This window comes from Geotrypetes seraphini, chromosome 6 (assembly GCF_902459505.1).
Source record: "Geotrypetes seraphini chromosome 6, aGeoSer1.1, whole genome shotgun sequence".
Lineage (NCBI taxonomy): Eukaryota > Metazoa > Chordata > Amphibia > Gymnophiona > Dermophiidae > Geotrypetes > Geotrypetes seraphini.
In genome coordinates, this window is record NC_047089.1 from 27,244,963 (window position 1) to 27,271,828 (window position 26,866).

The window sequence follows — 26,866 nt, forward strand, 5'->3', positions numbered from 1 at the left end:
TCATTGTGTTGCATTAGATCTAATCTAATCAAAGCATTGTTCTTGTATATCACATTTTCCCTATAAAATAGAACTTTAAATGGTTAACATAAACAAATTTCAAATCATCCTCAAACAAACTGAATTTCAGATGTCATAACATTTCTGAAATAAAGTCTTGAGATCTTTGTGGAACAGATAATACGAAGCCATCCCATCCCCCCATGCATCAGAACCCTGACAACCCTCCCACCGCAAGGCTGACTGTTCAGTGCTGCCGCCACTGCTGTTTATGGTGGACGTATCAGCCAGGAAAGATGCCACTCTTGGATCCTCTGTTTTGATGGCGGGCCAGCTTTAGTTCCAGAGACTGCTTTGGTACGTCCCTAGCGTTCAGAACCACTAGACACATTGAACTAGAAAGAAAACTTTGGTCCTTACCTCTGTAATCTTCTTTCTTGTAGATGTGTCTAGTGGTCCTGAAGCCCTGCCTACCTTCTGCCTTAAGATTTCTCTCTCTATCAGAGGAGCTGAAAGGATATATATTATTAAAAAAAAAAAGGTAGAAACGAGAGAATGCATAGGAACATCCTCAAGACCATACTGTCTGGTTTACTTCTCTGTATGATAGGACATATGAGAGCTATATACATGGTTATATATGACCTATATACAAGCTCTATATATGGTTAGTGCTGGTTGCACAAGTTTGGGTATAATAATATTAATTTCCATGTTTGAAACAGAGCAGAACAGTATTGTGATGTTGGGGATTTTCACCATTTTCTCTTCTTCCAGTTATGTATTTTATTACAGTGCTACTTGATTGCTTTTGCACAAATTGAGGGGGCAGGAGCAGCTTCCTGGGAAGAAGGTGGAGTTGAAGACATGATTGACAGTTTTCTGCAAACAACTTCATGATTGACAGTTTTCTGCAAACAACTTGCTGGTTCAGATACAAAATCCTAGCATTCAGGACCACTAGACACATCTACAGGAAAGAAGATTACCAAGGTAAGAACCTAATCTTTCTTTAGGAGTGGTAGAAAACTAATTTAATGTGCACAGATTAAAGCTTGGAGAAGCATAATTGGAAAGACAGCTTAGGACACATTTTTGAAAAATACGTCCAAATATTTTTTTTGTTTCGAAAATCGTCTAAGTATAAGTCCTGCTGATCTGATCGTCCAAGTCGCTAAATCGTCCATCTTTATACCACATTTTCATCCAACTTTTCGGCCAAGACAAAAACACCTAGAACAAGCCCTGTTGGATGTGGGAGGAGTCTGCAAAGTGATGGACTGAACACCCAGACATGGCACCTAAATAGTGAGGTACCTTACAGGGCACTGCTGTGAATTTTACAAAAAGGGTGCCATGTCATCATCTCACTACAGCTCCCTTATAGGTCATGGTGAGCCCCCCAAATCACCTCCAGAATCCCCTAGACCCACTTATCTACCACCCCAATAGCCCTTATGGCTGCAAGAGCCACTTATAAGCCAGTACAAAAGGGTTTTGGGGGTGTATAGGGGAGTGCACATGTTTCAATATCAATGCAGTGATTACAGGGGTTTATGGACATGGATCCTCCTCTCCATGGGTCCCTAACTCACCCCCAAGACGGCTTAAGACGCATCTGTGCAGCACGACTAAGCCTTCCTATGCCAGGCTGCCAGGTGATGTTCTGGAGGCACAATTTTCAAGTTGTGATTAATATTTTTATGGGGGTGGGGGGGGTCAGTGATCACCGAGGTAGTGTGTAGGGGTCTGTATTATGTGTTTGCAGTGCTTATCTAGTCACTTTAGGTGGGTTTTTGTGACTTAGACCATGTTTTAAATGGTCTAAGTCACAACTAGAGAATGACATGGGGAAAAAATCTGTCCCCGTCACTGGACCACCATCCCCTTCACTGCTCCGTCCCTACCGTCCCCTTCAACGCCCTGTCCCCGTAGCACCCACCCTTCCCTCTCACCACCTCACTGCCCTTCGGCACCCCTCGCACGGTCCGTGCATCTCCCTCCCTCCCCCTTACCTTCGCTGCGCATTTTAAGGTTTGAGTATCTTGTTGAAAGCCGCTGGAGTGTTTGTGCAGTCACGTCATATGTGGGTGGAAGCTAGCCGCAGGTGACATCCACTGTGTCATTCTCTAGTCACAATGTCCAAGTTCCGTCGATCCTGTGCTGTATAACTTTCGGTTATACATGCAGTACAACTAAGTCTAAGCCTGCCCATGTCCCGCCCTTGACACTCCTCCTGACACACCCTGTTTAGCTGTGGTCGTTCAGCAGCACTATGAAGGCCTAGGTCATATATAAATACGTCCAAAACCTGGTTTTATTATCGGCATTTGGACGTTTTTGACTGATGATTGTCCAAGTGCCGACTTAGGCCGGTTTTTGGATGTTTTTCTCTTTCGATTATGAGCACCTTAGTATTTAATTGGCCACTTGGCCCCTTTCGGTATATAGTTCTTTTTACTAATTTCTTTTGTTATCTCATTTTTAAACTCACCTTGGTGATATTACTTTTATTGTTAGAATGAAACTCCTACAGTGTCCAAGAATATATTAAAAGAAGAGGACCATTTACAGATGATCCGGAATTACCAACAGCATCTTCTGCAGCAAAACAAGTACTGACAGATATAAAGCAGAAAGTTAAATTGCATGTAATCGGATATTGGAGATAAGCTTGCCTTCACATTGCAATCGATAATACATTTTTACATAGTGTTCTTGGTCAACATAATATAGTGCAAATTAATTCTAAGTTCTTTCATTTTTGCTTAAAAGAAAGGTCACATTTTGTTTTTGAACGTAAGGAGTCTGAGTTAACCTTGAAAGGGCAGTGTGAAGAGGGTGGGGAATGAACAACCAGAATAAAATACATAAGGTTCAGATTATTAATTGGGGGGGTGCGGTGTCTTGACTTGACTCTGTTGAAAGAAGAGATAAATATGGTGGGGGTACCACACGAAGAGCAGTATCCTTATAACCTTTCTCTAGATTACACCTTTAAGATATAGTGTTGAAATTAGTCTCTTGACTTTACAACTTCACATTCAACCACAATACATGTATATATGCCCAAGTAAAGTGATATGTATGTGTCTTTTAGGGAGCACCATCAATCCATTCAAGAAGCTAGAAAACATTTACAGGAATACCAGGCTTTTTTGAAAAAGAGATACCCATCTGTTTCTACAACATCCTTGGACTCTGCTGCTGTGCCAGCATCTGAATATGAGAATGTAAAATCTACAGCTGGAACAACTTTGGAGAAAGAGGCACCAGAAATGTTCCATAGCCGGGTCCATTCAGTAACACATGAACCATCTAAATTAATTGAAGACCAGCATAAAAAAGCAGTTGATGAAGCCAGAAAACAATTGCTAGACTACCAAGCTATGCTGAGAAGAAAATACCCATCTAGTTCCAGGACAGCTTTGGATTCTGTTATTACCAAAGAAAAAGCACAGAGGAACCAAGAGTCTAAAATGGAAGTTTCCTTGCAGGGAGATGCTGTTGAGATGCTTCAAAGCAGAACCCAGTCCTTAAATCACAAACTATCTCAACATCTGGAACCAGTGTCTTCATATTCAGAAAAACCTACCTTTTTGGAAGAGGAGTCTAAGAAGGTTGACCAGCCCATGGCTGGCATTAGTAGAGAGTTACTAGCTATGTTTCGATCCAGGCCAGAGTGCTTTCAGAAAGCACTTAAATCACAGTTGATGCCAGTGGGAGTATCAGATGTGCTGTCAGATACGGAAGTTAAACAGTTATCTAAGTCTAGTGAACAAACAGAATCAGTTTGTACACTAGTAACCCTGGAAGTAGACAATGGCCTACATTCACTTTCAAAAAATCATGATGAAAGCACAGCTCAGAAGTCCTTAAATAGTCCAAAAGAGCACAAATTAAAATGGGTTCCAGAAATTCCTGAATCTCAGGAATTCCAAGCCAAATCATCAACTGAACAGGTACTACTGCAAGACAGCAGAGATGCTTCACTTGAACTATCAAATTCTCAGCCTTTCCTTCCCTCTGCAGGGGAGCAGCAACTCAGCTTATTGTCTTATGATCACCCAACTGGGCCTGGGGACGTTCAGGAACAATGGACCCAAAAGAACTTCTCCAGTGTTCTGGAATTTCGTGAGAGATTTTTGTCTACTGAAGAGATTCAAGCACGACAAGAACAGGTAAAGGAACTGCAGTTGCAGCTGGACCGGCAAAGGGAAACTCTTATCTTTAAGCAGAGACTACAAGATGAATTACTTTTGCTGAAGCAGAATGAGCTGAAGCAGAGACAGCAAGAAGTTATGGAAGGTTTTTTCAAAAGCCAGAAGGTAAGTTTGTGTTATAACATCCATCAAACATATTTATTTATTTCTAGTGTGTGGTTTCTAAAGACATAACCGTATGGAATTGCTGACATGGTTTCTTGTTAGATAAGGTCCTTAAACCTTTTGGTACTTAAAATTACAGCTGTGAGTCACTCTATTCAAGTAGCCATTGTTTCAAGTGGCATATTTTCTCTGTGGCTTATAAAATGACATTTGTTAGAACTTTTTTTTAAATCAGAAAATACATAATTATTCTGGATCTGATTCTAAATTGGTTTTGATAGGCTTTGGATCCCATATTGAAGCACATCACCTCATGAGTGTTGATGGCACAATTTATATTCTAAATCATGGTCAGATGGTCTGTTGGAGGCAATTATTGGACTGCTTCAAAAAGCAATAAAACTGGTATGAGGTGTACGCCAAAAGCTATATGAGAAGAGACTTGAGGCTACAATGAATATATGTACCCTAGAAAAGAGAAAGGAGAGGTGAGACATGATACAGGTATTTAAATACTTGAAAGGTATTGACATACATTCAAAATTCTTTTCCAGAGACAGAGAAGCAGTAGAGCTAGAGTACATAGATTGAGATTACATGGTGTTAGACTTCAGGAAGTTAACCAGAGAGTGATGGATGCCTGGAATGCCCTCTTGGATGAGTTGATGGTATTGAAAGCAGTGACGGAATTCAAAAACACAAGAGCCTATATGGTAAAAGGATGGAATCGAAACAAAATCCTGTCAGTGCTTCAATGACAGTTCAAGTATGTAGTAAAGCTAGTATGGAGGCAGACCTCTACGGCTAGTCTCCCAAATATGGCGAAATTGGGTAGACTTTTACGGTTTGTGTCTCAATTATGGATGGGCAAGGGTGGGCTAGCCCTCGGTTCTCTCAAGGTGCAATTGGTGGCTTAGCTCTGCTGCAGGGGTTAATTGAAAAATATCTTGCTATCAATGCATCCAAGCCTTTGTGCTTCCTGCAGGAAGTTAGGTAGATTCATTCCCTTTTTTGTCCAGTGGGATCTTAATTTGGTCCAGAATTATTTGACAGGGTCTTCTCTTGAGCCTCCTTAGTGTCTGACCTTGAAGGACTTGGTTTTAAGATTGATTGGGGGGATTTTGTCATGGTCTACTCGGTCAGGTGCATCTCTGCCTTCATCTTGTCATCTGTTCAAGATTGGTGGTTTTGTTCATTTTGGCTTATGATCATCTTGCTGGTTTCCCCTTAGACATTTTGAGTTGTATCCACCCTCTGGGAAGAGCAAGATGGTTCTTAAAGGCTTTTAAATCTTAAAATTCATAGGACGTTGTTCCAGCATTGAAGGGAACCAATTCATTTCAAAGGTCAGGTCATCTTTGTCACTCTGCGGGCTGTAAAGGGGCAAAATAGTTTCTACAGCATTGCTATTCCAGGGGATTTAAAAAACCATTAGCATATTTGTGGGGAGAATCTTGCCTTAGAGGATATTTGCAAAGTGGAATAATCTTTTTGTCCAAAAATCTACATCTTTAAAGTCTCAAAACCAGTTCTACCAGTCTTGAGGACAGAAAGCACAATTTGGTAGCTTGATCAGATATTGGCTATGTACTCTCCAAAATGTAAGACCAAACTATCTCTGATTTCCTTCACTCTCCTTTCTGTAGGTGCAATGTACTAAACCTGAAAAATAGGAGGCAAGTGTTTCTTTAGGAACCTACAGATTCTCTTGCAAGTATTTCTTGCCCATGTTTTACCTGAGAAATTTTAATGTAGATCGTGGAGGTTTTGAATGTATCTATAATGAATATGCATGAGATATACATGCATTGCGTCTCCCAAGGATATCTTGAAACTCAAACTGTATTGGTGTACACAAGGATAGGCTTGAGAAACACTGCTCTAGAACCCACTTTCTTTTCCACACCTTCTAAGATGTATGCAGATTTTGGTATCATTTGCAGCTCTTCAGCAATATTGCTTAGAGAAATGTTGAAAGAACCGGACCAAAGACTGGTTCCTTGGCACACTACTGATAATGCCCCTTTGCTTTAAGTGAACTCCTTTACCACTGTCTGTCTTACCCCCCAATTTAACCAGTTCTAACCCATAACCTTTATTCAGTTGTTAGGTATCATTTGAAATTTTTAAGGGGATAATGAAGGAAGAAAGACAAGGATATGGAAAACAGAGAACAAAGAAGGGAGAGAAGCAAGGAGAAGGAGAGAGACTGAAGGTATATAGATCAAAAAGAAAGTGATCTGGAAAATAAAGCTAGCAAAGAAACAAAGTGATTGATATAGGAAGGCATAGAGAGAGGGTACCCAGAGTTGGAATCAATAGGATCAAAAACTAAGATCAAGAAAAGAGATGAAATTGAGATACGGAAAAGAAAAAAATGAAGCAAAGATGGAGGAAATCGAGAAAGAACAAGCAGAGATAATGGCACACAAAGAATGAGCAACCTTTTTTGGTTTGAATTTTGATATGGCTTATAGAAACATAGAAATAGACGGCAGATAAGGGCCACGGCCCATCTAGTCTGCCCACCTTAATGACCCTCCCCTACCTTTCTCTGTGAAGAGAACCAATATGACGATCCCATTTTGTCTTAAAATCGGGCACGTTGCTGGCCTCAATCACCTGAAGTGGAAGACCATTCCAGCGATCCACCACTCTCTCGGTGAAAAAGTACTTTCTGGTGTCACCGTGCAGCTTCCCTCCCCTGAGTTTCCATGGATGCCCTCTTGTAGCCGTGGGACCTTTGAAAAAGAAGATATCTTCTTCCACCTCGATACGGCCCGTGAGATATTTGAACGTCTCGATCATGTCTCCCCTCTCTCTGCGTTCCTCGAGAGAGTATAGCCGCAACTTATCCAGCCGTTCCTCGTACGGGAGGTCCTTGAGTCCTGAGACCATCCGGGTGGCCATTCGCTGGACCGACTCCAGTCTCAGCACATCTTTGCGGTAATGAGGCCTCCAGAATTGTACACAGTATTCCAGATGGGGTCTCACCATGGATCTATACAATGGCATAATGACTTCAGGCTTATGATTGACGAAACCCCTACGTATACACCCTATGATTTGTCTAGCCTTAGATGAAGCCTGTTCCACTTGATTGGCAGTCTTCATGTCTTCACTGATGATCACCCCTAAGTCCCGTTCTGCTACAGTCCTTGCTAGGATCTCGCCATTAAGGGTGTAAGTTTTGCATGGATTTTGGCTGCCAAGGTGCATGACTTTGCATTTTTTGGCATTGAAACCTAGTTGCCAGATCCTAGACCAGCGCTCCAATAGGAGTAGGTCATGCTTCATATTGCCGGACATTGAGTTTTTGACCGTTGCACTCCTTTCTACTACATTGCATAGTTTGGCGTCATCTGCGAATAACGTTATTTTACCTCGAAACCCTTCTGCCAAGTCTCTTATAAAGATATTGAACAGGATCGGGCCCAAGACCGAGCCCTGCGGCACTCCACTGATCACCTCCGTCATTTCAGAGGGGGTGCCATTCACCACCACCCGCTGACGCCTGCCTCCAAGCCAGTTCTCAACCCATTTTGTCAAAGTGTCACCCAATCCTATAGAACTCATTTTGCTCAACAGCCTGCGATGTGGTACGCTATCGAAAGCTTTGCTGAAGTCTAAGTATACGATGTCCAGGGGCTCCCCAACATCCAGCTTCCTCATCACCCAGTCAAAGAAGCTGATCAGGTTGGATTGGCAGGATCTCCCCATAGTAAATCCATGTTGACGGGGATCCCGTAGATTCTCCTCGTTCAGGATCGTATCCAATTGACGTTTGATTAGAGTTTCCATCAGCTTGCTCACTATTGATGTGAGACTCACCGGTCTATAGTTTGCAGCCTCCATTCTGCAACCTTTTTTGTGGAGTGGAATGACGTTAGCCGTTTTCCAGTCCAACGGGACTATACCCATACTAAGGGAGAGATTGAAAAGCGCAGATAGTGGTTCCGCTAAAACATCACTTAACTCCCTGAGCACCCTGGGGTGTAAGTTGTCTGGCCCCATCGCTTTGTTAACCTTGAGTTTAGACAGCTGACAGTAGACACTGCCTGGCGTAAACTCGAAGCTACTAAACGGGTCTACTGAACTATCCCTTGTCTGTAGCAGAGGGCCAGATCCCGGCTCCTCGCGGGTGAAGACCGAACAGAAGTATTTGTTTAAAAGTACAGCCTTTTCCGAGTCCGCTTCTATATAGTTCCTGTCTGGTTTCCTAAGGCGTACTATCCCGCCTGTGTTTCTGTCGCTAATATGCCTGTAAAAGGATTTATCGCCCTTCTTGATGTTCTTCGCTAACGTCTCCTCGTTTCAGAATTTGGCCTCTCTAACTGCTGTTTTGACGGCTCTTGCCTTGGCCAGGTAGTCTTCTCTCGAGTCCTGATTCCCTGATTGTTTGTAAGAAATGAACGCTCTTTTCTTCTCTTTTATGAGGCCCGAGATCTCCGCAGAGAACCACTGTGGCCTATTGTTCCTTCGCCGTTTACTTACTGATTTTATATATCGGTTGGTTGCCTCCTGTATGGTATCTTTCAGATCTGACCACATTTCTTCTACGTTATCTGTTACCGCTTGGTTTTGTAGCGCTTGATGGATGAATTCCCCCATGCCCTCGAAGTTGGCGTCCTTGAAGCTTAGGACCTTGGTCAATGTGTTAGATTTGGCGAACCCCTTTTTGAGATTGAACCATACCATATTATGGTCACTGGAGGCCAACGCTTCGCCCACTGAGACCTCTGTGACACTTTCGCCATTGGTAAGTAACAGGTCCAGTATTGCCTGCTCCCTTGTTGGCTCCAGTACCAGTTGTTTCAGTCTTGCTCCCTTCATAGAGTTCAATAGCCTCCTGCTGCTGCTGGATGCAGAGGAAAGTGTGTTCCAATCCACACCAGGCATATTGAAGTCACCTAACAGTACTGTATCCCCTCGCAAGGTGATATTCTCTATGTCTCCGATCAATTCCATATCCAGGTCCTCCTGTTGTCTTGGGGGTCTGTATATTACGCCAAGATACAGGCATTTGTCTTTCCCCCTGGCCAAATTTACCCAAAGGGATTCCCCTGTGTACCTGATATCTGCAATTCTGGTGACTTTAATGTCATCTTTAGTATATAGTGCTACACCTCCTCCCATCTTGCCCTCCCTGTCACGGCGAAGTAAATTGTAGCCTGGTATGACTATGTCCCACCCGTGGGAGTCCGTGAGCCAGGTCTCAGATATCGCCACCACATCCAGGTCAGCGTTCCTCATTTCAGTCTCTAATTCTAGGATCTTGTTGCCCAAACTGTGGGCGTTGACGTACATGGCTTTCCATGTCGCATGTTCGCTTTTAGTGCTAGTTTTAATGTGAGCATCTACCCCAGACACAGAAATGTGTGTACCCTGTGGGGGAATTCCCGCTTGAGCTATTTGGACTCTTTTGGTACAATTTGCAAGGTGTGTACCCTCCCTAGACCCCGAATCACAACATGTACCCACCCCAGACTCGGAAATGTGTGTACTTGCCCCAGTCCCGGACCCAGAATTTCGGTGTCCACTTACCCCAGTCTCCAAAAGGTGTTGGCAGCCTAGCTCGCCAGGTGGGTTGATTGAGCCTGTACCCTCCCCCAACTTACCTAGTTTAAAGCCCTGTGAAGTAGGCGGGCTAGTCGGTGTCCTAGGACGTTCTTCCCTCTTCTGATCAGATGTAGCCCGTCTGATCCTTGTAGTCCTTGTAGCGCCTCTCCATGGTGCAGAAACCCGAAGTTCATCTCCTTGCACCATCCTCGCAGCCAGTCATTAGCCCTCTGGATGTGCTCATCCCTGGCTCTACCTTTGCCCCTCACTGGGAGGATCGAGGAGAAGACCACCTGCGCTTCCATCCTCCTCAGCTTCTCACCCAGGGCTCTAAAGTCTTCTTGTACGCTCTCCTGGGTGTTCCTGGCAGTGTCATTTGTTCCAACGTGGATGAGAAGCATAGGGAAATGGTCCTGGAGCTTGATGAGTCTGTCCAGGCAAGCGGTTACATCCCGAATCTTGGCCCCCGGCAAGCAGCAAACCTCTCTTGATTGTAAGTCTGATCTGCAGATTAGTCCCTCGGTGCCCCTCAGTAGCGAATCACCGATCACCACCACTCTGCGCTTCTTAGGGGTGGGCCGACCTGTTGTCTCCGGAACTGGGGCCTTCTGCTGAATCTCATTGTCAAATGCTAAGAAACATAGAAACATGATGGCAGATAAAGGCCAAATGGTCCATCCAGTCTGCCCATCTGCAGCATCTACTATCTCCTCCTCTCCCTAAGATAACCCATCTGCCTGTCCCACCCTTTCAGGCACAGTCTTTGTCTCCACCACCTCTACCGGGAGACTATTCTACGCATCTACCACCATTTTTGTAAAAAAGTATTTCCTTATATTACCCCTGAGCCTATCACCTCTTAACTTCATCCAATGCCCTCTTATTCCAGAGCTTCCTTTCAAATGAATGAGATATGCCACGTAGGTATTTAAACATCTTTATCATATCTCCCCTCTCCCCTCTCCCACCTTTCCTCCATATGCCTTATGAAGAAGACCACTGACCATTTGAGTAGCTTTCTTCTGGACCAACCCCATCCTGTTTGTCTTTTTGCTGCTATTTTTCTTTGTTATTTCAGTTCAGGTTCCATTTGACAGTCAAACCACACTTGACAAAGACTGATCAATCAGTTTGTGTCTGTTCAACCTCTAACTTTAGTGAAATGTGAGCAGGACTAAAACCTCCATCTCATTTCACAAAATCATTAAATTGATTTCAGATCCATAAATGACTTTGTTCCATATTGGTGTATTGCTATGTTTTTTATTAATACCTATTGAATTATGCAGATTTTCAGAGTTCCAAGCTGTCAGTGTATAAAGAGAATTCATTATTATTATAATATGTAGAACTAAATAGGGTCAAAAACATGAATTATTATCATTTTCCTCCTTCTCTTTTCTCTCTCAAGGCAATTCAAACCAGTTTTCTTGTAGATAAGTCAGAAAGTCAAAGGAATGAGCAGTTCAGTTGGCTGTCTTCGTTATGCCCTTTGGAGAACAATGTGCATGAAAAAGCTGATCATTGTAATAGGGGTGAGTTCCAGGATTGAGCAAATGGCTTAGGCTCCCAGTTGTCTACAGTTGGCCCAACAATTTCTGAGATGACAATGAGAATTTTAATTTATGCAATTTATTCAACAGAAAGAAAACTGCAGCCAGCTGAATGTTGAACCCATGGATATTAATTCAGTCAGTTGTTGCAACCTAAGAAGAATAATGGAAAATAACTACACTTTTTTTCTGATGAAGCTATTGAGCTGCTTTTTTATTGTTTTCATGGCGCTGATTATATTGGGAAATTTTCCTTCAAGTTTTGCTAGCCTGATATAAAAACTGTGTTCTTTGATGCATTCAGCTTTGTCGCCTTCTCATTATTTTCTTTGGTTTAATAGATGAAACTGAAACAGTTTTGGGAAGAGAACAGAGATGGAGACTTTTAAAACCACCAGTGACCAAAACAAAACCAGGGCTTGTCTTAGAGCCACATGAACTCAGTACTATTCCAGAAACTGAGTCACCAAGTGGCAGATCATCTGCTTTGGGTAAGGTAGCTTTCTTTGGCATTTGTGACTTGTAAAAAAAGAAAAAAAGGTTACACATGCTTGCAGAAAAATGATAGATAGAGGAGCATAATCAAAAGAAACGTCTAAGATTTCTGCATCTCAATGGCCACGAATTTGGTCTTGGAGGATAAGATGTACAGTGTCGGCATCTAAGAGGCAAACTTGGTTCTTTTTGTTGCATAGAGCGTTTTGGACCCTTGTTCGTTTACAAAAATTAGATAGCTCTAAGTCCAATAAATGCTGGCCCTGTAATCTGGAACCAGGGACACTAGTTCATCTACTTTATTATTGTCCCTATATCATTAAACGCCTAAGAATAGTACAAAACGCCGCCGTCCGCCTCATCTTCGGCCTCAAAAAATACGACCCCGTTAGCCCCTATTATGCAAGAATCACCTTTATATTCGCTTGCCTCTGCTTCAAAACCTTAGCAGGCTCTTCACCAATCTACCTATCTGAACACCTTGAAATTGCACGCCCCTCCCGCACCCGAAACACCTTCCTGTTCTCCTTTCCCTCCCTGAAGGGCTGCCTCTACAAAAAATTCCTTGACCGATCTCTAGCATTCCAAGCGGGCAAATGGAACAAATGCCTCTCTACCATCATCTCCAATTCCCCCCACTATCAAACATTCCGGAAACTAACCAAAACCTACCTCTTTGACAAGTTCCTCTGATTAACCCTCCCTCCTCCTCCCTTCCCTCCTGACCTCCCCCCCCTAGACCTTTACCGCCTCATGCAACACTGCTATCTGTAACGCTGCTGTACCTAACTAACCTAGCCGCCAAAATAACTTCACAGGATATTTACTGTCAAAAATGTAAAGGTAACTTGATCGAATATGTATTAGAATAGTTAAGGGAGATACATTAGGGTTAAATATGTGTGTCATGAAGAAAATTTTTTGGATATTAAATATGAAAGAGGAGAGGAAGAATAAGATAATGAAAAGTATTAAAATATATAATGTCTTTTAAAATATATTCTATAAATGTCAATGGCCTGAATCACGTAATTAAAAGGAAAAAAATATTAACATTTTTAAAAAAACAAAATGCAGATATTTACTGTCTGCAAGAGACCCATCTTAATATGAAGGAATCACAGAAATTATCAGGTGGATGGATAAAAGAATGTTTTTTTGCTCCAGCAGTGGGCAAAAAAGCAGGGGTTGCAATCCTTATAAACAAAAAATGTATGGCCAATATAAAGGTTAAAAATTCAGATCCACATGGTAGATGGATACATATCGATATAGGTATGGGAAAAGATACCCTGACGTTATTTAATATATATGCCCCTAATTCGAATCAATCAGAATTTTTCAAAAAGTTACAAAATATGTTATTACCACTGGCTGCCTCTAATTTAGTGGTGGCTGGAGATTTTAATGCTGTAATGGATCCATTATTGGATAAAAAACCAGGTAAAAATATTAAATCTTTAGGTCTAGATAATTTGGTTCAGTCATGTGATTTGAAAGATATATGGCGTATTCTTCATTTTAATGATCAGGAATATTCATTCTGTTCACAGGTCCATAAATCATTTTCAAGAATAGATTATATTTTTGTTTCAACAAATAAAGTGCAACAGGTGAATAAAGCTTCCATTGATCCTATAATTATTTCGGATCACGCTGGAGTATGGATAGAATTACAATTAGATCAATTAGAAAATGATAGACCTCTTTGGAGATTTGATAATGCATTGCTTGTGGATGACAAATTTTTGGAAAATTTTAAAACACAAATTAATGAATTTTTTCAAATAAATTTAGTGGAAGATACATCTATAGAGAATGTATGGGATGCATTTAAAGCAACTATGAGGGGTAATATCATATCATATTCAGCTTTTATTAGGAAACAAATTAAAAAACAATATATAGAATTAGAAAAAGAAATAAAAATATTAGAAGCTAAATTGATAAGTAAATGGGAATATGAAGTTTTGCAAGCTCTTTTGAAAGTAAAAGGTAAATATAATGAATTAACTTCAAAAATGATAAGAAAAGATTTGTTTTCCAAACAAACGATGTATTATGGAAATTCTAATAAGGCGGGAAAATTATTAGCAAATTATCTTAAGGCAAAAAAAAGGAGAACTAATATTAATGGAATAAAAGATGATAATGGTATAATAACAAATCAAACAAATATAATATTAAAACAATTTTTAAATTTTTATAAGGATCTATATTCTTCCGAACCTTATTTGGAGAAACAAAAAGATGGGAAAAAATTTTTAGATTTAATAAATGGACCTAAGATTCCTGATCATATGAAACGAAGTTTAGAAGAACCTATATCATTAAAAGAATTAGAAACAGCATTGAGATCTCTTAGAGTTGGATCCGCTCCAGGTGGTGATGGTTACACAGTAGAATTTTATAAAACATTTCAAAATATCCTCTCCCCACATTTATTAAAATTATATCAGACACAACTTATAAAAGGTAATATAAAAGGTACTATGGCTGAATCAATAATAATTGTTTTGCCTAAGCCAAATAAAGATCCTACTTTGGTTTCAAACTACAGGCCTATATCTTTGATAAATGTTGATAATAAACTATTGGCGAAAATTTTGGCTTTGAGATTAGCCAAAGCTCTCCCACATATTATAGATATGCATCAAACGGGTTTCGTTGCTAAAAGACATTCCTCCAATAACTCTAGACTATTATTTCACATGCTAAACTTGTCAAAAAAAATGGATGAACCGGCATTTACAGTCTCATTAGATGCTGAGAAAGCATTTGATAGGGTAGAATGGAATTTTATGTATCAGGCTTTAGAATGGTTTGGTATAGGTTCTGGATTTATACAAATGGTAAAAACATTGTATAGCTTCCCGATTGCAAGATTAAATATTAATAATAAGATATCTGATGGTTTTCAATTGCAAAGGGGAGTTAGACAAGGTTGTCCTTTATCTCCTTTGTTATTTGATGTTGTATTAGAACCCTTATTGTTAGCAATACAGCAAACGAGGGAGATACAAGGAATTCCATATTCAGATATGGAATATAAAATTTCGGCTTATGCTGATGATATTTTGCTTTATTTGAGAAATCCAGAGTCTACCTTATCTTCTTTATTGGAATTAATTGATAAGTTTGGCAAATTTTCAGGTTATAAAATTAATTGGAATAAATCTGAAATTATACCCTTGAATGTTTACTGTGTAAAAGGATTATTTGATATTTTTCCATTCATATGGAAAGAAGAAGGATTTAAATATCTAGGCATTCAAGTTAAAAAAACAATTGAAGATACTGTAAAAGAAAATGAAAAATATGTATTAAAAAAAGTAACGGAGTTATGTGAACAATGGAACCCATTACATATATCTTGGTGGGGCAGAGTTCAAACTATTAAAATGATGATGTTGCCTGTGGTTTGCTACCAAATGAGTATGATACCTATTTATTTTCAGGGGTCCTTTTATAAGAAGCTTAATAGAATTTTAACAAAATTTCTTTGGCTTGGTAAAACACCTAGAATAGCTTTAGTAACCTTACAAAAATCAATTAAGGAGGGAGGGGTAAATTTTCCAAATTTCTATAGGTACCATCAAGCCTATATTCTACGTCAGGGTATGTATTGGATCCTCCCAGAACTTATAGATAATGCACCAGATTGGTTATATTTGGAATGGCGCCTTATGTTTCCCCTAAATTTAGTTCATTTACCAAGTATTAATATACCTAAAAGATACAGAGAAAATAAAATAATAATGGATACTTGGAAAACATTGAGATTTATTGATAAATTAACACCCATCCCAATATATAAATCAACTAATCAATCCATATGGATAAACTCCAAGATCAAAATTGGCGGAGCTCAAATCCTTTGGAAGAACTGGATTATTGCAGGAATTAGATCTCTAGATGATATTATTTCAGAAGGTAAACTGCTGGATTTTTCACAATTGCAACATAGATTTGGTCTTAATAAAACACAAAGTTTTAAATGGTTGCAATTGAAGCAGGCCATTCAGGTTGGGTTCCCTGAATGGAAATCATTAAACAATCAATATAGTTTAAAGTTCTTATGCTTTAAAGCAGACTTCCTAGGACATCAAGCCGCATTGTGGTATAAATTAATATCTGGATATTTAAATAAAAAACCAAAAAATGGTCTAAGAGACATTTGGAGCATTGAGATTGGACATCAAATTAATGCATCTCAATGGCCACTAATTTGGTCTTGGAGAATGGGATGTACAGTGTCAGCGTCTATGAGACAAACATGGTTCTTTTTATTACATAGAGCTTTTTGGACCCCTACTCGTTTACAAAAACTAGACAGTTCTAAGTCTAATAGATGCTGGCACTGTAATCTAGAACCAGGGACATTAGATCATTTATTATATCATTGTCCTTATATTAAAATATTTTGGAATTCAATTTGGCCACAAATTAATAAATTAATGGAAAATCATATTGCAATATCATATGATACAATTTTATTTGGAACAATGATGAGAAAAAAAAGTCAAATTTCACCAGAAAATAATAAACTTCTATTAATTATGACAGGGGTTGCCATTCAACATATAACTAATAATTGGAAAAATTACAACAACCTAAACTACACATTTTGGTGGAATACAATATGCCATGTTTTTAAAATGGAAAGAACAATAGCAGTACAAAAGGGGACATATAATAAATTTATAAAAATATGGGGGCCATTGACAAAATACTGCAATGATTAAATAATAGAATACTTTTTCTTCTTTTCTTCTATTAGAGATTTTCTTTTTTTTATGACACACATATAGGGGGGATAAGGAAAACAATTTATATATAATATATTATAATATATGATACAAAATGTAATAAATGATTAAAAAATAATAGAAGGGTGGGGGGAGGGAAATTTATCTAGAATATATTGAAGTAGATATAAATATGTTATTGAATAATTATCAATTGTATTCCAATATGTTGTATACTTTTATAAAATTTGAAAATATTATATTAAGGCAATAAAAGGGTGGGGGGAGGGTGAAGGGGAAAATCAAATTCAGACATACATTGTGTTATATATAAAAGTGATACCATGCATATATCAAATGTATTTTATTATTATGTACACTTTTTGCAAAATTTGAAAATAAAAATATAATGGAAAAAAAAAAAGAATATGTATCTTCCAAAATGTAAATCTAATACTAACGAAATTGTAATATCGCTGTAAATGTACAGTCTCTTCTTCTGTTAACCGCATAGAACTTCCATGGTAATGCGGTATACAAGAATAAAGTTATTATTATTATTAATATCAAGTTATTTTGGAATTCAATCTGGACTCAAGTAAATTCTTTATTGGAAAAGCATGTTGCGCTTTCCTATGATCCTGTTTTATTTGGAATGGCTATGAGGAAAGAGAGTCAAATATCGTCACATAACAACAAACTTTTATTAATTATGACAGGGGTTGCCATTCAACATATTACCAATAATTGGAAAAATTACAAAAATCTTAATTATACATTCTGGTGGAATTCGTTATGCCATATTTTTAAGATGGAAAGAGCAATAGCGTTACAAAAAGGGAATTATAATAACTTTGCAAAGATTTGGGGGCCATTGGAAAAGTATTGTGATGATTAGGCATCAACTCTTTTCTTTTCCTTTTCTTTTCTTTTTTAGATTTATCTAGCACACTCAAGGGGGAGGGTGGATTTGGGGTGAAAATTAAAAAGCTATGTTTATAATATATTGCATAATATAGTACAGTGGTACCTCGGTTTACGAGTGCACCGGTTTGCGAGTGTTTTGCAAGACGAGCAAAACATTTGCAAAATCGGTGCCTCGGAAACCGAGCATAGCTCGATTTACGAGCATCCCCCCCCCCCTGCGATCTGGCACCCCCCCTGCTTTGAACCAGCACCCCCCCTGCCTTGAACCAGCACCCCCCCCAGCCACGATCTGACCCCCCCGACACGATTGTGCACCTCCACGCCACGATCCAACCCCCCCCCCCCCCGACACAATTGGGCAACCCCCCGCTGCTTCTTACCCTCATCTGGGCACTCTTGAAAATCGGCCTTCTCCTCTGCTGGGCCTTGAGCATCTGAGCATGCTCAAGACCTGCGAGTTCACGTTCTGAACGTGAACTTGCAGGCCTTGAGCATGCTCAGATGCTCAAGGCCCAGCAGAGGAGGAAGCCGATTTTCAAGAGTGCCCAGATGAGGGTAAGAAGCGGCCGGGGGGGGGTGTGCCCAATTGTGTCGGGGGGGGGAAGTCGGATCGTGTTGGGGGGGGTGCCCGATCGTGGTGGGGGGGGTGCCCAATCGTGTCGGGGGGTTGGATTGTGGCGGGGGGGGGTGCCTGATCGCGGGGGGGGCCTTCGAGGGGAGCAATGCCGGTTCTCGGGGGGGGGGGAAGCATCAAAGCGAGTTTCCATTATTTCCTATGGGGAAACTCACTTTGATAAACGAGCATTTTGGATTACGAGCATGCTCCTGGAATGGATTATGCTTGTAATCCAAGGTACAACTGTATAATGTTTTCTGGTTGAGAATTTGATGAAGGGTGGGTGGGTGGGTGGGGATTTTTATACTATTAGATTTTATGTGTTAGATATTACAGTGCTATATTGGAATTATTTATGATACATTTTTGTGCACTTGTTATTTGAGTTAAAAATGAATAAAGATATTAAAAAAAAAAAAAAAAAAACGTCTAAGTCCAGTTTGTCAAAGTCGGCAGAAGCAAAATGTCTATTCCCGAAAAGTACATCCTAAATTCCCCCCCCCCAAAAAAAAAGAAAAATAGTCTACCTGTACATCCAGATGTTTAATCGGCCAGACCGCCACTACGTCTATCTTTATACCACATTCTCGACCAAAAATTTGTCCAAGTCCCAAACGCCCAGAACAAGACCTTTTAGATATTGGATGCCTAGTATCTCCTGCCGGAACACCCGAAGCTGCCCCACCTCCACCCCCAAATGTCCATGGCAGGAGGAGTGCCGCCACCTCGCTGAGACAGCCACCCATCAGTAGGGATGCCCACTCCCTCTTGCTGAAACCCCTCCCCTCACTACCCACAAAGATCATGTGCAGGAGGGATGCCCACTCCCTCCTCCTGGAAACTCCCCCACCCGGACCAAACCAATACCTATTTTCAGGGCCGCCATCAGAAATTTCTGGGCCCCTTACTGAGCAATCCTATTGGGCCCCCCACGCACCCCTTCCCCCCCCCCCCGACGCCCCCCCTTCTTCCATGGGCCGAATACACACATACTTTTCTGCTAATGCTCCACCTAAGCCAGTCCCGTAAAATCTTCTCACGTCCATTGGGTGATTTGGCATAGAGGAGATATTCATAAAAAGAACGTCCGTCAAGATCTTTACTCATAGACTGTGCCATTTGCTTTAAATCATCTTCCATCGTTAATCCAAATTGCACAATTCTTTCTCTGTCTTTGTCCTGAATGGCATCTGGTCACATTGCTGGATCCTTCCAGTCAACAAATTTATGAGCAGGCGCGGAGAACGCATTTTTAAACAAATGTAGTTTATCCTTGTACTCCTTATGTAATTTTAATCATCTATGGATATGTTTGTATGTTTATTGTTCAAATGGTTTTATTTATTTCCCCAAATTAATTTTTGTTATACGCATTGAAAATATATATATTTTTTTTATATATTATTTTTTATTTTCAAATTTTACATAAAGTGTACAAAATATTAAAATACAGTTGATGAGTACACAATATCACTTTTATATCTAATACATCATATTCTAAATATATTTTTATCCCCTCTCCCTCCCCCTACCCTTCTAGTACTTTTCAATCATACATTACTTATTGTATATCATATTATAGCATATTATGTAAAAATTATTTTCACTACCCCCCCTCCATGTGTGTCACAAAGAAGATATTGAAAAGAAGAAAAGAAGAAGAAAAATCCTACTATTTATTCATTGCAATATTTTGTCAATGGCCCCCATATTTTTATAAATTTAGTATATGTCCCTCTTTGTATTGCTATTGCTCTTTCCATTTTGAATATATGACATATTGTATTCCACCAAAATGTATAATTTAGGTTATTATAATTCTTCCAATTGTTGGTTATATGCTGAATGGCAACCCCTGTCATGATTAATAAAAGCTTGTTATTTTCTGGTGAAATTTGACTTTTTTTTCTCATCATCATTCCAAATAACACTGTATCATATGATATTGCTATATGATTTTCCATTAATTTATTAATTTGTGGCCAAATTGCATTCCAAAAACTTTTAATGTAGGGACAATGATACAGTAAGTGATCTAACGTCCCTGGTTCCAGATTACAGTGCCAGCATTTATTGGATTTAGAACTATCTAATTTTTGCAAACGTGTAGGGGTCCAAAAAGCTCTATGCAATAAAAAGAACCAAGTTTGTCTCATAGATGCTGACACTGTACATCTCATTCTCCAAGACCAAATTAGTGGCCATTGAGATGCATTAATTTGATGCTTAATCTCAATGCTCCAAATATCTCTTAGACCATTTTTTGGTTTTTTATTCAAATATCCAGATATTAATTTATACCACAATGCGGCTTGATGTCCTAGGAAGTCTGCTTGAAAACATAAGAACTTTAAACTATATTGATTATTCAATGTTTTCCATTCAGGGAACCCAACCTGAATGGCCTGCTTCAATTGCAACCATTTAAAACTTTGTGTTTTATTTAGACCAAATCTATGTTGCAATTGTGAAAATTCCAGCAGTTTACCTTCTGAAATAACATCATCTAGAGATCTAATGCCTGCAATAATCCAGTTCTTCCAAAGGATTTGAGCTCCGCCAATTTTGATCTTGGAGTTTATCCATAGAGATTGATTAGTTGACTTGTTTATTGGGATAGGTGTTAATTTACTTATAAACCTCAACGTTTTCCAAGTATCCATTAATATTTTATTTTCTCTGTATCTTCTAGGTATGTTAATACTTGGAAGATGAACTAAATTTAGGGGAAACATAAGGCGCCATTCCAAATACAACCAATCTGGTGCATTATCTATAAGTTCTGGGAGGATCCAATACATACCCTGACGTAGAATATAGGCTTGATGGTACCTATAAAAATTTTGAAAATTTACCCCTCCCTCCTTAATTGATTTTTGCAAAGTTACTAAAGCTATTCTAGGTGTTTTACCAAGCCAAAGAAATTTCGTTAAAATGCTATTAAGCTTTTTATAAAAGGACCCCTGAAAATAAATAGGTATCATACTCATTTGGTAACAAACTACGGGCAACATCATCATTTTAATAGTTTGAACTCTCCCCCACCAAGAAATATGTAAAGGGTTCCATTGCTCACACAACTCTGTAACTTTTTTTAATACAAATTTTTCATTTTCTTTTATGGTATCTTCAATTGTATTTTTAACTTGAATGCCAAGATATTTAAATCCTTCTTCTTTCCATATGAACGGAAAAGCATCAAATAATCCTTTTACACAATGAACATTTAAAGGTATAATTTCAGATTTGTTCCAATTAATTTTATAACCTGAAAATTTGCCAAACTTATCAATTAATTCCAATAAAGAAGATAAGGTAGACTCTGGATTTCTCAAATAAAGTAAAATATCATCAGCATAAGCCGAAATTTTATATTCCATATCAGAATATGGAATACCCTGTATCCCCCCTGTTTGCTGTATTGCTAACAATAAGGGTTCTAATACAATATCAAATAACAAAGGAGATAAAGGACAACCTTGTCTAATTCCCCTCTGCAATTGAAAACCATCAGATATCATATTATTAATATTTAATCTTGCAATCGGGAAGCTATACAAAGTTTTTACCATTTGTATAAATCCAGAACCTATACCAAACCATTCTAAAGCCTGATACATAAACTTCCATTCTACCCTATCAAACGCTTTTTCTGCATCCAAGGAAACTGTAAAAGCCGGTTCATCCATTTTTTTTTATAAATTTAACATATGAAATAATCTAGAGTTATTAGAGGAATGCCTTTTAGCAACGAAACCCATCTGATGCATGTCTATAATATGTGGGAGAGCTTTGGCTAATCTCAAAGCCAAAATTTTCGCCAAAAGTTTATTATCCACATTTATTAAAGATATAGGCCTGTAGTTTGAAACCAAAGTAGGATCTTTATTTGGCTTAGGCAAAACAATTATTATTGATTCAGCACATAGTACCTTTAATATCACCTTTTATAAGTTGTGTCTGATATAAATTTAGTAAATGTGGGGAAAGGACATTTTGAAATGTTTTATAAAATTCTACTGTATAACCATCACCACCTGGAGCGGATCCAACTCTAAGAGATCTCAACGCTGTTTCTAATTCTTTTAATGATATAGGTTCATCTAAACTCCGTTTTATATGATCAGGAATCTTAGGTACATTAATTGAATCTAAAAAATTTTTACCATCTTTTTGTCTCCCCAAATAAGGCTCGGAAGAATATAGGTCTTTATAAAATTTTAGAAATTGTTTTAAAATTATATTTGTTTGATTTGTTATTATACCATTATCATCTTTTATCCCATTTATATTAGTTCTTCTTTTTTTTTGCTTTAAGATAATTTGCCAATAATCTTCCCGCCTTATTAGAATTTCCATAATACATTGCTTGTTTGGAAAACAAATCTCTTCTTATCATTTTTGAAGTTAATTCATTATATTTACCTTTTGCTTTCAAAAGAGCTTGCAATACTTCATGTTCCCATTTACTTACCAGTTTAGCTTCTAATATTTTAATTTCTTTTTCTAATTCTATATATTGCATTTTAATCTGTTTCCTAACAAAAGCTGAATATGATATAATATTGCCCCTCATAGTTGCTTTAAATGCGTCCCATACGTTCTCAATAGATGTATCCTCCACTAAATTTATTTGAAAGAAATCATTAATTTGTGTTTTAAAATTTTCCAAAAATTTGTCATCCACAAGCAATGCATTATCAAATCTCCAAAGAGGTCTACCATTCTCCAATTGATCCAATTGTAATTCAATCCATACTCCCGCATGATCCAAAATAATAATAGGATCTATGGAAGCTTTAATCACCTGTTGCACCTTATTTGTTGAAACAAAAATATAATCTATTCTTGAAAATGATTTATGAACCTGTGAATAAAATGAAAACTCCTGATCATTAAAATGAAGAATACGCCATATATCCTTCAAATCACATGATTGAGCCAAATTATCTAAACCTAAAGATTTTATACTTTTACCTGGTTTTTTATCCAATAATGGATCCATTACAGCATTAAAATCTCCAGCCACCACTAAATTAGAAGCAGCCAGTGGTAACAACATATTCTGTAACTTTTTAAAAAATTCTGATTGATTCGAATTAGGGGCATATATATTAAACAACGTCAGGGCATTATTTCCCATACCTATATCAATATGTATCCTTCTTCCATGTGGATCTGAATTTATTACCTTAATCTTGGCCATACATTTTTTATTTATAAGAATTGCTACCCCTGCTTTTTTACCCTCTGCTGGAGCAAAAAAACATTCTTTTACCCACCCACCCGTTAGTTTCTGTGATTCCTTTATATTAAGATGAGTCTCCTGCAGACAGTAAACATCCGCGTTTTGTTTTTTTAAAAATGCTAATACCTTTTTCCTTTTGATTACATGATTCAGGCCATTGACATTAAGAGTATATCTTAAAAGACATTATATATTTTAAAACTTATCATCATAATCTTTTCCCTTTCTTCCTTCATATTTAAAATCCAAAAAATATTCTCTATGACACACATTTTTATCCTTGAAGTATCCAATCCCTTATTAACCTTCTCCTTAATCATTCTATTAAATCCCATCTTTTTCCCTCCCTTTCCCACCCAATATAATGACTGCTTAAGGACACACATTGGAACAGCAACCCGAACATCCCCCTCCCCTCTAGGCAACCAATATTCAATTAATATCCCCTTACTCCTAATATTTCATTAATGTATCTTTATCCACTCATCAATTTTTAATTTATATTTCCCCAGTATTTTAGTTTATATCATAAAATTTTATCATAAACATATATTTAATATAGTAATGATATTTTTCCTATATCTTATACCTTCTATCCCATCAATTCTTATCATCTTTTAATATCTAAAAACTAATATCCATATCTTCATATATTATTTTAAAAGTTTTTAATATCCTTTTTCTTTTTTACATTCTTCTTTTATCCAATTTTTATTGTTATCTGGTGCATTTTTTTTCCTTCTTTTGCTTTTGTTTTTTATTCAAGTTTTTATTTCTTTCTGATCACTCTTTACTCCAGCCATCCATATTTTACTCTTTTAAGTTTAGTCTCTTGAGTTTCCATTCTGTCTTTCTAGTCTATTTACTTCTTTATATTTTTTATTGTCTTTTCTTTAGTTCATTTTATTTCCTGTTCTTTATTTCATGTTTTTCTTTCTTCAGTATTCCAAAGTCTCACAGTTTTATATTTTTTCACAATGTCGTCAAAACCAGTCTTGATATTTTATGATCATTTCAAACATCCATTATGTTAAAATGACATGGGTTCTGATTTTGAAAGAAAGGTTTTTAGCTTTTCTGGATCTTCAAAATACAAAGATTTATCTCCAGAAGATACCCTCATTTTTGCTGGGTAATACAATCCGTATTTATATCCCTTTTCTTTTAATTGAGGTCTCAAATCTAAGAAACTCTTTCTTTTATTTGCTGTGTTTTTAGCAAAATCCGGCAAAAACCATATTTTGGATCCTTTGTAATTTAAATTTTTGTCTTTCTTGGCAGCATTTAAAATTTCTATTGCTTGCTGGTACCTTAGCATTTTAAATATTAAGGGTCTTGGTCTTCCTTGATTGTCCATATTTTTTACTGGGATCCTGTGCGCTCTTTCTATTGCTAATGGTTGTTTAAAGTCCAATTGTAGTATTTTGGGAATTAGATTTTCTAAAAATTGTATGGCATTTTTCCCTTCCAAATTTCCTGCATTCCAAAAAGTTTTATATTCTTTCTTCTTCCTCGGTTTTCATAATCTTCCAGCTGATTTTTCAATTGAATCAGTTCCAAACTGTCATTTTTACATCTGTTTCCTTCACATTCTAAAACCTCCATTTTAGCTTCTAAGTCAGTTGTTCTTTTATTATTTATTTCCATCTGTCTATGGATATTTAGTATTTCTTCCTTCATTTCAGCCATATTACTCACAGTCTCTTTAAGCATTTGTTTAATCTGTCTCAGTTCCTCCATAACTTCTGCTTTACTCAACACATCCGTCTCTTCAGCAGGAAGTGGGACCTTACTTGGTGTAATTTGATCCTGCTTCTGCCTTTTTGCTGACATACCGGTTTCATTTTTATTTTGTCGGGTACTTGCCATGTTTTTGCACTTCTTTTTATATTTTTACCGATTTTATTTACTCCACAGTCGTTAGGTTCAGGAAGATTTCTGTCTGCCACAATATGTAATAGCTTGCCTTCTATGTTATGCCGGTGAGGAAATAACAGATTTTTTCTTTTTGGCTCCCTTCCCTCAGGGCTTTATTTTAGTTTCAGCAGGTGGAGGGTAGTATTAATTGCCACAGTTTTCGCCGATTTTATTTCTCCACAGTTAAAACCGGCTTCTTATCCTCAGGGCTTCGCTTTAACACCGGCGGGGGAGGGCTACATCAAACTGCCATATTTTCATCATTGACTGACACCAGCCCTCCACTGAAATCGGTCTGAAGGGGGAAACTTTTTTCTTTCTTTTCTGTAGTTGGCTAGTTCAATGCTCGATAGTCTGCCTTCACTCTGTCCAGTATCTTGCTTTTAATGTCACTCTTTATAGCACAAAGAGAAACCGGCGAAGGAGTAGCTGATCTTCTTGGCTCCCCACCCCCAGGGCTCCGTCTCAGCTCCGGCAGAAGAGGGCTGCACTAAACCGCCACAGCTCCAGAATCGACTGTCACCAGCTTCTTACCGAGATCGGCTTGAAGGGAAAAACTTTCCTTTTCCTTTTTTCTTTGCCGTTGGCCAGTTCAAATTTTCAACAGCCTGCCCTCACTACCGTGCCGCACCAGCACAGAGAAAAGCCGGTAAAAGAAGCAACAGCGCTTGTCTCCTTCCCCTCAGGCTTTTCTTCAGTACCGGCGGAGAAGGTATTATCAAATTACCTTTGTTGGTAGATATATAAGTTTCATCAATCGGCATTGATTTTTTTACCGAAATCAACTCGAAGGGGAAAATTTTTAATCATTCGTTGCCTAGTTGAGAGGAGCGCCGCGATCACACGTCCATTTTGTGTGCGCGGTAAGCCACGCCCTCGCATTGAAAATATTTGATATTGCGTTTAAATCAAAATCTCAATAAACTTGAAACGAGTGCCCGTGAGATTGTGGGAGGGTTAAATACTCAAAACTTAGAAGAATAACAATTTACTTAAAGTTTTTGCTACGCCAGCTTTCTGGTATCTTTACATACAGTGGCGTACGTAGCATATGTAACACCCGGGGCCCATCATTTTTTGGCACCCCCCCCCATCTGTAAGAAAAACATGATTTTTAGTAACAAACCACACATCACACATGAGTACCTAGGAAAAGGCAGCATCTTACATATTGCAGTGAGCAGTACATTAATACACCCATTGTAAAACTAAACAAGCCAGACCAATCAATCCTACACCGTCAATCCTAACAGAAAACCATGTCTTTCGAACACACAGAACACAGAAAACACCTTCGCCTAGTATGGAATATGTCATCACAAACTAACCCCTCACTCTTTTACAAAACTGTAGTGTGGATTTTAGCCACAGTGGTAACAGCCCTGACGCTCATAGAATTCTGAGCATCAGAGCTGCTACCACCACGGCTGGCGCTAAAAAACGCTCCACAGTTTTGTAAAAGGGGGGATAAAATA

General features: G+C 38.3%; 1 protein-coding gene across 4 annotated transcripts in view; it reads left to right on the plus strand.

Annotated features, from left to right (window-relative positions):
* CEP295 (centrosomal protein 295) overlaps positions 1 to 26,866 on the plus strand; it is a 161,685-nt gene that overhangs the window by 81,291 nt on the left and 53,528 nt on the right. For all 4 annotated transcript variants that reach the window (XM_033950484.1, XM_033950485.1, XM_033950483.1 and 1 more), the window contains 4 exons: positions 2,521 to 2,615; positions 3,101 to 4,328; positions 11,299 to 11,422; positions 11,782 to 11,931. In XM_033950484.1, coding sequence (XP_033806375.1) covers positions 2,521 to 2,615; positions 3,101 to 4,328; positions 11,299 to 11,422; positions 11,782 to 11,931 — 1,597 coding nt within the window. The remainder of the gene's footprint in view (positions 1 to 2,520; positions 2,616 to 3,100; positions 4,329 to 11,298; positions 11,423 to 11,781; positions 11,932 to 26,866) is intronic.